Genomic DNA, 12,613 nt, shown 5'->3' on the forward strand with positions numbered 1-12,613 from the left:
GTAAGATGGCGACTAAAGGAACCAGGTACGAGTTTTTAAGGAAAGCAAATTCTGTTTGAGTTACCTGCAACAACTGTTTTGGGCTAATGTTGAAGTAATATTGACTACCAATATCCAACACTAAAAACATTTCCCTATGGTGCGGGTGAATCCGCAGAATTTTAAAGTCCAACCATAACTAAACCGCTAAAAGTGCGGATTTAGAAAATCCAACCGTGTCTGGCCCATAGATCTTGCGGATTGGGTTTCACCCGCAATTTTACAGACGGATATGGGTGAAATCCGCGGTTCTGGACTTTTTTCTCACCCCTATTATGAAGAGAGTAGAGAGTAGAGAGTCTAGCGACTATTCCAACTCAGTTCTTCTCTTAGAGTTTGTGTGACATTCAGTAGGTTGCTTACTTTATGATCACAAAATGATAGTCGAAGGAATGCTGGTTATGAGATAGTTTATGCTTCACAATCATGTTACGTACATTTTAACACAAGAAAAGTGACAGTGCTATGTACCCTCGCCTGTACATATCCAGATTAGCGGTGCCAATATAAGGCAACTATGACTTGGGTGGTGATTTGACTTGTTATTCTCACAGAATGAGGAAACATGAAGAATAATAGTTGATCACGATATGGTCAATTCCTGAAAATATTAGTGGTAGGTTAGCTAGGGAGTGTATATTTCTTATAGATATAACAATTATTGTATATCAACATCCAAACTTAGGCCTATTAACAGATGTAGTGATGATGAATTATTTTGACAACGTTGTTCAAATGATGTACAATTTGCTTGGGAGTATACAAAAATCTACATATGGAAGTAACTTGGACAAGTTGAGATGGTATTGTGGATGCAACTAGGTGGAGTTTCTGCTGTCTGAGTGAAGTAACTATAACAAGATAATGGTACCCAAGTGGAAGCAACCAGTAGAAGTTGGTGTCGTTTATGGAAGCAACCAACAGGAGTTGTCACGCGTTATTGTGAACGTATTTGAGTTTGGAAACTGGAGATAACTTGAGAAACAAGTTACTCTAGTATTAAGAGTATACTATGTTTAGAACTTGCTGAGTTTCTAGAGTTTTCTTTATTAGAGTTTGAGTTTTATTAGGAAAGAGTTGTTTGCTTAATTGTTAAGTTTGTTTACCTATAAGAAGGTTGTTGAGCCAGGAGTTTATTGCATCAATAAAGAGATATTTTTTTAGTTACATTTTGTGTTCATTAAGATTTTGATATAAAATTTTCTACATATGGTATCAAAGACTTACATGGAGCTCAGGACCTTTTTCAACATGTAGCTGCAATATTTCTGCTCTTCCTTACATGGAGAAAAACTGAAGAAAGAAAAAGCAAACTCGGAGTATTTTGAGATCCTGTCTAATATATTTCTGTAGTTGCGGAAAATTCCACAACTACACCCAATGAGATGATAATAACACAAATCCTAAGTCATGGGAATCAACTTAAACATTAATGATATTATACACCACTTTGACACTAGTATGATCTTTCTTAAACACTTTGTATTCAATATAACAACTACAAGGATATTTTATGTACAATAAGGGAAGAAATGGAACTTGGGGTGAACTCTAATGGCTTCCCTCTTTTCTTTATGAGCGTTTCTTAGTTCTCTATTTGACTGAATTCTACCCCAACTACCTCTCTCTTTATCATTTGAATCCTTATATAGGCAAATACATCAGTAGAAGACAACAGGGTATCACATGCAAGATCTCTGTTAGATGATCTTATTTCAGTTTGTCTTATTCGCCAGGCTTTGGGGAGACGTCACTATCTCTCGTGTTGCTACTTCGTTTTTTCCTTGGTAAATGATACCTTGTATTTATTGCGTGACTCTGCTTCATATTTTTTCTTTGTTATCGCATAATTACCCTTCGCCTAATTCATTTTTTATTTCGTGTTAGCGGTTGTCTTAGTTAGGGTGAGGTTGGAGATTTTCTTTGTGCGATATTTCCCCCCTTTTACTTTGCCAGTGCGAGATTATTGACCTTGTATCGCCCATCCATTTGGCGAACAACCAACTGCGAATCATTAGTAAGCCTGATGTCATCCAGCCCCATTTCTATTTCCAGTATTAATCCATGTATTATTGCCTCGTATTCAGCTTCATTGTTGGTTGTTACATATTCCAATCGGAAACATTGGACTATCCTCTCCCCTGCAGGTGAGACGAAGACAATTCATATTTTGTTACCTTGACTATTCACTAACCCATCTACGAATCTTTCCCATCTTCTTGAATTATCTTCCTTGAGTAAATCTCATGGGTCAGGGAATTCTTCGTCGACATCCATCATTTCACTCACAGGATCGTCTTCTTCCAGCGGAAATTCTCCGATAAAGTTAGCTATTACTTGGGATTTTGGGGAAGATAAAACTTTATTGCTTATTCCCTGGTCAATATGTGCATTCCATCTTTCTATCCTTCCTACTCTCTTTGAATATTTTAATACGGATTCAATGGGTGTCCTGGTCAGCACTTTGACTTTCTACGCATTGAAATCAATGCGAAGCTTCTGGGTCGCATAAACTAGTGCGAGGATTAACTTGCCTATCTTCGTGTAGTTGCGTTCTGCGGAGTTGAAAGTTTTGCTGATGTAATAGATTAGATTTTCAACCCCGTGATCCGATCACAACAACAAAATACTGAGGGTGTATGGTGTCGTAGCGAGGTATATTAATAAATCTTCTCCCGACTCGGGCTTCTGTAACATTGTTAGATCACCATGTAGTCTTTTATGCTCTGTAGGGCGACTTCGCACTCCTGCATGCACGCGAACTTATTATCCTTCTTTAAAATGTTGAATAAATTTTTGCATTTGTCGGATGAGCGCGACAAAAATCTTCCTAATAACGCGATTAAGACATTCAATTTTTGTACATCTTTGATGGTTGCTGGTGAGGGAATTTCGCGTATTTCTTGCACTTTGATAAGATCAACTTTAATTCCTTACTTAGAAATGATGTAGCCCAGGAATTTCCCGGATGCAACCCAAAAAATACACTTTGTCGGATATATCTTCATCTTTATCGTTCGCATTTGCTCGAGTATTTCCTTTAGATCTTTCGCGTGGTCAATCGATTTTTTTGCTTTTCACCAGCATATCATGAACATAGACTGCGAAAGTGGCGGGTATCCATGGTTTGAACACTTCTCCGACAATTCACTGGTAAGTGGCCCCAACGTTTCGCAACCCAAATGGCATTATGGTGTAGCAGTATAGGCCTCTTGGTGCGAAGATGGCTTTGTTATCCTGGTCCTCTTCTGCCAAAGGGATTTGGTTATACCCCGAATAACCGTCCATTAGTGATATTCTTTCGCCCCCGGTAACGGACTCTACTATCTGGGGAATATCTTGCAGTGGGTAACTGTCCTTTGGGCATGCCTTGTTCAGGTCGGTGAATTCGATGCAAATGCGAATCTTTTTATTTGTTTTAAGGACCACCACCATACTTTGCTGGCCTTATGATTCCTGAGTCGATCATTTTTTGTAGTTCGGCTTCAATCTTCTCATGATATATTGTTGATATCTTTCGTACCCTCTGCCTGACTGGCTTCATTGCTGGATTGATAGCTAATCTATGGCAAAAAAAGAGAAGGATCTATACCAGGCATTTCTCCCATACTCCATGTGAACATATCGTGGTAATTTTTTTGCAGTTGTACGAGGTTCTTTTCTTCTTTATCATCTTTGGTCCAGCCCCCGATCCTAGATTGACATCCTTTGTGGTTTCGTCAGCTGTGAAATTTGGTGTGGGTTCTCCGTGCGGCGTTGGTTTCCTTATCTGGTACACGGTTTATCCTTCCTTTTCAGAGATTTCACTGGGGATCCCTCTTCCTTCAGTCTCCCTTACCATGTAGATCTGGAACTCTTTTTCTTTCTTAGTTTCTTTCGCCCTTTTATTTCTATCTTTTTTTCTTTGTTTTCGCCCTTCTTGATATCGCACATTAATGTTTTGGCACTTCTTCGCCATCATGACATCTTCTTTGATTTCTCCTATGTCAGCACTTGGAACAGGAAAGCGAATACATTGGTGGAAGGTGGATGCGATTCCTTTGACTCCGTGTATCCAGGTGTTGATGGTGGTTTTTAGCTTAGGGTTAAAATCGTAAAACCTTGCATTGGATGTGACGTCACTCTGCAAGGAAGCGGTGATGTGAGTGCTAATCTCTTCATCCACACATTTATTGAGCCGCTCAATATACTTTTATCCATAATACTCTGTAAATTTCGGCACCTCGCCAATACGAGACTCACTGAGTACTTTCATGTGCTATGTTCCCCAACAGAACCCTTAAATCGGTATGGCATGACAGATTCATGTTCACTCGCAGCGGAGTAGCATGAACCTCCAAGTACCAAAGTTAAGATCATTGCACAAAATGCTCAGACATAAAGCACACTGCATTCTGTAGATAAGGATTTTTGTGTGGCAGCATACAAAATCCAGCCAATTATTGTGATAACTCACAAAGAACTCATAAACCCGACTAATTTGCAAAATTAGGGTTTCGCGACCCGCGCAGTGTACCAGATCCCGTTGTTCGAAACTATGCTTATCCAAACTAGGCAACCAAATCCTCCAGAGCGCACTAAAAGTGTGGCCGCGCCCTATCATGCCGTCCCTCTGTCTATCGACCAATCAGTCCGCCTTAAACTCGCCACGCGCACTAGAAAAGTGGTCGCGCCCTAGCTTGCGTGCCCACTACTTTCATTGACCAATTAGGTTGCTCCAACCCTGTCGCAACCTCAAAAGTGGTCGCCATACTAAGTCGGCTTCTCAAAAGCGCCAACTTCCCAAAACGCGCCAACATGCCGCACGCGCATGCCGCACATGCCAGACGCGAATGACAGACGCGCATGCCACACGTGCATGCCAAATGTTCATGATGCACGCGCATGCCAGACGCGCATGCCGGACGCGCATGCCACACGCGCATGCCAAACACGCACGCCAGAAGCGCATGCCAAATGCGCCACTTCCAATTAAAGATATCCATGATCGACGGCTACCTTTCCTCATGAGATGCAATCTCATCCATCCAAGTTCGCCACCAAACTAACATGGATTGTGGCAACTTTTGTGCGACCATGACGCCAAACACTAAACTAGCACGTCTCTATGCCACGGCTACTGGCATGCCACAACTACTAGCACGTCGCTATGCCATGGCTACTGGCACGAGGTTTGAGTCGTAATATCCAATACCTTTGAATGTATGATAGAATAAAACATCCACCGAGATCCCATTGTCCACTAAGATCCTATCGACTACCATAAGGGGTATCGCACTATCTTCACCTCTTCGATCCGATTATATTATCAGGGTTACAATCGAGCTCTCTTTGTGTGGTTTTCCATCTTCTGGAGCGGCCTCAACACAAAACGTGATTGGTTGTTTCTGCAAATCCTCCAGGGGCGTGTTTTTCTCCATGGGATATATCTCTGCCCCGTTGAAGTCGCTTAGTACTTTATTATGGAATTCTTTGACATTTCTTGCGATTGCTAGTATAACGTTACATTGATGACGTCCTTTACCATTTCTTCTTATCCATACTCGGTCCTGAGTTGCTTTCCTCCAGTTCTCGCAACAATTTTTTCGCGTCATTCTTCTCGCGTTTAGTTATTGTCTTTTTTCCCGCTTTCACGCGTCGTTCCATATCTGCTCATTTGGTCGTGCTGCTATTTGTTCCTTTTCAGCAATTTCCTTTGCTCTACCATATCTTTTATAGCTTTCCCCATATTCTACCTCCAATTCATATTCTCGCACCTTTCTCTTCAGGTTGTGATTTTCTATCCACAGTCGTCCATATTTGTTTGCAAGTTTCACCCGCTCTGCAGTTAGTGCATTTTCTCCTTCTTTCCACTGCACGAGTTTTTTCTTATGTTCTCGCATGAAGATGTTATCTTCTTCTTGATTGTTTGGGTTTTCAGCTCGCCAAATTCTTTCTTATCGCCTTTTCTGACCCACTGCATATTTTTCCTAGTAGATGGTCTGCTTGTCGTTTCTTCACTTCTCTCTATGTTAGTTCTCCTTTCTTGAATTGACATTAGGTTTACATTTCCCATCATTCGTTCAAGAGATCTGGCTGAGGTTACCAACGAGGACAGTTTCTTCGGGGTTTTGAAAAGAGAGAGACTTTTCAGAAGGACTCCTTCGTGTAAAAATGAAGGGTATGGGATTTTTGGTGTGCTATCTATCAGATCTTCATGGTAGAACTGGTGGTGTAGATGTTTAAAGCAACGGTGACTAAAAATTTTTGATGATGGACAGAGAGATGGTGGTGGTAAGATTACCAAATGAACTTAGGTAAACAATGATTTCTAGCTGAATACTAGCAGGTCAGGATAAATCCTTCGTGTTTCTAGTGCCAAAATGTAGTTGCGGAAAATCCCACAACTACACCCACTGAGATGATGATAATAATACAAAGCCTTAATCATGGGAATCAACTTAAACATTAATGAAATTATACACCACTTTGTCACTAGTATGATCTTTCTCAAACATTTTGTATTCATTATGTGATGTTCTTATAAAAATTACAAGGATACTTGATGTAGAATCAGGGAAGAAATGGAACTTGGGGTGAACTCCAATGGCTTCTCTCTTTTCTTTATGAGTGTTTCTTAGTTCTCTACTTGACTGAATTCTACCCCAACTACCTCTCTCTTTATTATTTGAATCCTTATATAAGCAAATACATCAGTAGAAAACAATGGGGTATCACATGCAAGATCTCTGTTAGCTGATCTTATTTCATTTTGTCTTATTCACCAGGTTTTGGGGAGACGTCACTGTGTCTCGCGTTGCCAATTCGTGCTTTCCTTGGTAAATATCGTCTTGTTTTTATCGCGTGACTCTGATTCATATTTCTTTTTTGTTATCGCGTAATTACCCTTCGCCTAATTCATTTCTTGTTCGTGTTAGCGGTTTTCTTGGTTAGGGCCCGGTCGGAGATATGCTTTGTACCATATTTGGCCCCTAAAATTTCATTTAAAGTTTTTAAACTGTGTAGATCCACAAATGGGTTTAAGGAGAACTAGGGGGTGCTTTCCGCATCGTATATAGATAGTTCGTTTAAAGATATGCAGTTGAGAAACTAGACAAATGTGTTTCAAAAAAATAATTCAAAAGTGAAGTCAACACAAAGGTCGTACACATGCCAGCTTGCTGTGCTTGTGCCAAATTCGAGCAATATATTAGTTATTTCTGAAATACACTTGAAGTGCTTCTGTGTATTATTATTCATTAACATTAACATTATTATTTTGGTTGCATGCGGCCTCTGGAAGACAATCATACCCGCTGCTTTATAGGGTCTTAATTTATTATAAAACTCCCTTGATGGTAGCAGCCAATGTGGAAACTACACCTAGTCTCTCTTGACTCCTGAATCTTCACACTGTAGAGTCTAGTCAACCGCGCGTGTCCCATGGATCAAGTGGATACCTTGGATTATTTATTGTTACTCCTCTGGGTCCCCTATTAGAAGCATTTTAGGGAGTGATATAAAATTACATATTACATGTGTAAGTTAGTTTGGTGGTGTGGCCGTGTGGGCATATCTGAACTTGAGGGTCGAAGTAGTTAAAAGCTTGTTTGTATTATAACCACCTTAAAAACCGCCTCTCAAAAGAAATTAGATCCGAAAAAGCACGTAATCTTCTCGGTGAGGGTGGAAGGAGGACCATGTAAATTCCGGTTTACAAAATAATACCCCGACAATGATGTTAAATTGTCGTCCGGCTTGTCTTAACAGAGACTAACATGAAAGAAGCAACTTTGGCCATAGCACTAGGTTCAGCATCCAGGAAAGTTTGGAAAGACTGATGCTAAGAATTTTGTTAACCTGCACATAACATGGCTACCACAACCACAAGGCTAGGGTTACTAGATTTTACAGAAATTATCAAATCCATAACGTAAAAACTATTTGTCGCCACTAGATTCACTGGAATTATAATCCACATGGAAGGTTCTAACCGGCACCAATTTTTTTTCAAGTGACCCTTATCTACGTGTATACTGAGCTGATAACGAGGATTTTTTTGTTGACAAAAGAACAAGTCCTAGCCGTGTTGGATGGAGATGGAAAACGTCATCAGTTGATGGCAATACCAAATCATTATTTATTTTTTTTATTTTTTTTTTCAATTTAAAACGAGTATACACCAAATTAACTGCTCATGGAGCTGTAGTTAAAAAAAAAAAAAGAAACTTTCTATAGGGAGTTACAAAATTCAACAGGGGCTACCAAATCCATAAGAAACGAAATAAGTTTCACCACCGGGTGTACAAGATTGGCGACCCCTGTGAAATTGGGAACCTCCTTGTAGCAGTCATGATAAACGAAATGAAGTATTCTACTTGTAGCGTGTCTACGGACGTGTATTTTGACTTTCATTTAAAGTATGTGTATGGGTTTGAACACTGACTAAAAAAATAAATAAATAGAGATATACAATTAAGGGCTGCTAGTGCCAACACTTAAACTAATAGAGCTTTGGAAATTAAGAATAAGTTGGCATAAAAAACTTGATTTTGATGGAAGTTGAAAATTCCACTGACATTACTATATAAACAACTAGTCTCAGATCTTCATATATCACTTTTCAAATCAATAGCAAGTACAACTGGAAACTGGTATACTTATGTATTCTCTTACTCATTCTCTTCTTCGTTTACCTTTTCTCTTCTTGCTTGTTCTTCTTCTGGTGCCATTCTCTGCTTATTCGCAAAGTTACCGGAATATAAGCTTAGGTTCATCATTAACTGCCACTGGAGACAATACTTCATGGCCATCACCCTCCGGTGATTTTGCGTTCGGTTTTCGTCATGTTGATAATGATTCCTTCCTTCTAGCGATCTGGTTTGATAAAATCCCTGACAGAACCATAGTTTGGTATGCAAATGGAGACGATCCTGCTCCACGAGGATCTCAGGTTGAGTTAACCACCAAGGGTAGGCTCGTACTTAAGGGCCCTCGCGGTAATGAATTATGGGAGGCTGAAACTGCAAAAGGCGAAATCGGGCACGGTGCGATGCTTGATAATGGAAACTTCGTTCTCGTGGAGGAGTCCTCGACTAATTATTTATGGGAGAGCTTTAAGAATCCTACAGATACAATCTTACCTACCCAGTTTTTGGAAGTAAATAAACATAATAACAAGCTTTCTTCGCGTGCTAATGATTCTACATACACAACAGGAAGGTTTAGGCTCCGCCTGCAAGAGAATGGAAATTTCGCCATGTACGCAGTTGGGTTTCCAAGTCTTACTGAAAATGAATACGAGGCATACTATAATCTGTTCTTGTTATCCGGAAGTGACCCTAAAGTTAATCAGTTTGTCTTCAACGAGTCCGGAAATATTTATATTATAAGCAGAAATGGGAGTATCGTTAACCTTAAATGGGATAATATTTTCCCAGCAACCAACGTATATTACAGAGCGACTCTCGATTTTGATGGAGTGTTCACACAATACTCTCACCCAAAGACATCCGACCCCAACAGCCGCTGGACCGTTATGCGATTAATGCCCGATGACATTTGTGACGCTATGAAGAGTAGATTGGGAAGCGGTGCTTGTGGATATAATAGCTATTGCATACTCACCTCAAATAGAAGGCCTAGTTGTGAATGCCCGCCTGGTTATGAATTGGTTAATTCAAATAACCGATTTAGTGATTGCAGACCAAATTTCATGTTACCAACATGCCAGGAAGAAGACACTAAGAACGCGACAGATTTATTTGAGTTGCAGAGCTTGAGAAACGCAGACTGGCCAACATCAGACTACGAAATGATGGAATCTTATAATGAGAAGGATTGTAGAAGCTCCTGCTTGAATGATTGTCTATGTGCGATTGCTTTATTCAAAGAGGGAACTTGCTGGAAGAAAAAGCTCCCGCTGCCGAATGGTAGGATTAATGCTGCTGTGAATGGAATCGCTTTGATTAAGACAAGGAAGGTCAGTGGTTTTCCGAAACCAGATCTTGATCCAATTTTGGGCCCGACGAGAATTCGATCAACGTTAAATTTGGTAGTTTCAGTGCTTTTAGGCTGCTCAGTCTTTTTTAATTTTATACTTTTAGCTGCAGCCTTTCTGGTCTACTTTTTCATGGACAAGAAGCTGAGAAAAAAGCAGCACAAGTCAACTACTTTGAGATCCAGTCTTCGTTCATTTACTTACCTGGAGCTTGAAGAGGCCACGGATGGGTTTAAGCAAGAACTAGGAAGGGGTGCTTTTGGCATTGTGTATAAAGGGTCCATTGAAGAAATTGGTTCAACAGAATTCATTGCAGTCAAGAAGTTAGACAAGGTGTTTGGAGAAGGCGAAAAGGAATTCAAAACTGAAGTCAGTGCAATAGGTCAGACACATCACAAGAATCTGGTTCGATTGCTTGGGTTCTGCGACGAGGGGCAGCAAAGACTTTTAGTATACGAGTTCATGAGTAACAGCAGTTTGGCAGATCACCTCTTCGGAATTTGTAAACCAGATTGGAACCAGAGAGTCCAAATTGCATTTGGCATATCAAGAGGACTCATGTATTTGCACGAAGAGTGCAGCACGCAGATAATCCATTGTGATATAAAGCCACAAAACATACTACTCGATGACAACTTCACAGCAAGAATTTCCGACTTTGGATTGGCCAAGCTTTTGGTGAGTAACCAAACTCGAACTTGTACGGGGATTAGAGGGACAAGAGGGTATGTTGCACCAGAGTGGTTCAGGAACACACCAGTCTCAGCCAAAGTGGATGTTTATAGTTTCGGTGTAATGTTATTTGAGATCATATGTTGCAGGAAGGGAGTTGAAATGGAACTGGGAGAAGAAGAGGTAAAAGCCATTCTCACCGATTGGGCCTACGATTGCTTCAGAAATGGGAAACTACAAAATTTGGTGGAGGATGAAGAAGTGATGAACGACATGAAAAGATTCGAGAGGCTGTTAATGGTTGCTATTTGGTGTATTCAAGAAGACCCATCACTTCGACCGTCAATGAAGAAAGTAACTCAAATGCTAGAAGGCGTACTTGAAGTTTCTGTACCTCCATGTCCTTATCAGTTTAACTCATACATTGGTGAGTACAGCGTACCCAGCGACGCCTACCAATATTCAACCACACCAACCTCAGACCAATAATGTAGCACATTCAATCATTCTTTAGGAATAGGGCGGTGCATAAAACTTGCTTCGCAGCTGTGTCTAATATAGATATGCATCACCATTTGTGTATCCTTATTAAACTTCAATGTCTCTCAACTTGTTCAAACTAATGATATTCAAATACGCATAACTAGTTATTACTACCTTGATGACTTTGCAATGTCAAAGTCTAAAAGAAGTAGGGACCAACGGGAACCAGCAACCATCACTACAAAAAAGAAGGCTTCTAGGGACGGCCAGTTTTGAAAAAACCGTCCCCAAAGAAGGATATTTGGGATGGTGATGGCCTGACCGTCCCTAATAGTCATAAAATATTTAAATCAAGGCTAAAATATGTCCGTCCCAAAAAGAAAACATGGTCAAATAGTATTAGTGATGGTGGAATAGGGGACGGTACATAAACCGTCCCTAATACCTCTTGGGACGGTTTTTTGTCCTCTTGGGACGTTTTTTGGCCGTCCCAAGAGGCCTTCTGTTTTGTAGTGCATCTTTTTTTAACTTCTATGGATCCATAAACTACATTATTCATTATCACTTCCTCAACTTGTTCTTGTAGTATATGGTTGTAGTTGCTGGAAAACCTACAACCACACCTCAATGTATCTCAACAATCACTCAAGTAATCATAATGAATTTTTTATTAATTTCAAAGGATTATAATTGGATACAATGGATAACAATGACCTTACAATGACTTTACTTCCTCTCGAAACAAATTTTCTCTCTCCTAGTTTCTTGTCTAACGCACACTAAAAGGTCTCTCTCCTACGTGATGACCTCTTTCCTTTATATAGTGATTCCTCATAGTGGATGACAGCTAAGAGATCCACTATTTTCGGAATCATTGTGCGATACATTCACTCATTTACACTCACTCATTCTCTCACAACTCATACTTCACATAGAACATCACACTTTACTCGTGACTTTGCTGACATCATCCAATACGTCACTTCAACTTTGCCATGTGCGATAGTCCTTGCTTACATCAGATAATTCTTACTTCGTATACTTATTATTTGTGCGATATTCCACTCCTACATTTTTCCTCTTCTCATTTCGCTTACATTGTGGAGTGAGCGATATGAAAAATTTTCATTCTATAATATCGCATGTATCTATCTTTTCGTATTCTATCTTGCCGAAATTCCTCCAGAATTCTAGTTTTCCTCGATTACGCGTGTATTTTTAACCACTTATTATCTGACACGTCCTTTTAACCGCCTGTTTTTATCCATTCATTCCTCGCGTTAATGAAATCTTAAAAAATGGGACTAATCTTTCCTTATATATCTTTTTTCGTCTTCTTCTTTCTTCTTTCTACTTTCTTGTTTCATCTTCTCTGCTACTGCTTTCTCTGATCAAAACTAAACTTATTTCATCAAATAACTTACTTCTTTTACTTATCTT

At 39.9% G+C, this 12,613-nt stretch overlaps 1 protein-coding gene across 1 annotated transcript; it reads left to right on the top strand.

Annotated features, from left to right (window-relative positions):
* The first annotated feature begins 8,658 nt into the window (after positions 1-8,658).
* On the top strand, positions 8,659-11,309 carry LOC113319369 (G-type lectin S-receptor-like serine/threonine-protein kinase LECRK4). Its single transcript, XM_026567634.1, has one exon. It carries the CDS (start codon positions 8,681-8,683, stop codon positions 11,177-11,179), a length of 2,499 nt encoding a protein of 832 aa, XP_026423419.1. The 5' UTR covers positions 8,659-8,680; the 3' UTR covers positions 11,180-11,309.
* The last annotated feature ends 1,304 nt before the right edge of the window (positions 11,310-12,613 follow it).

This window comes from Papaver somniferum, chromosome 10 (assembly GCF_003573695.1).
Source record: "Papaver somniferum cultivar HN1 chromosome 10, ASM357369v1, whole genome shotgun sequence".
NCBI classification, from domain to species: Eukaryota; Viridiplantae; Streptophyta; class Magnoliopsida; order Ranunculales; family Papaveraceae; genus Papaver; species Papaver somniferum.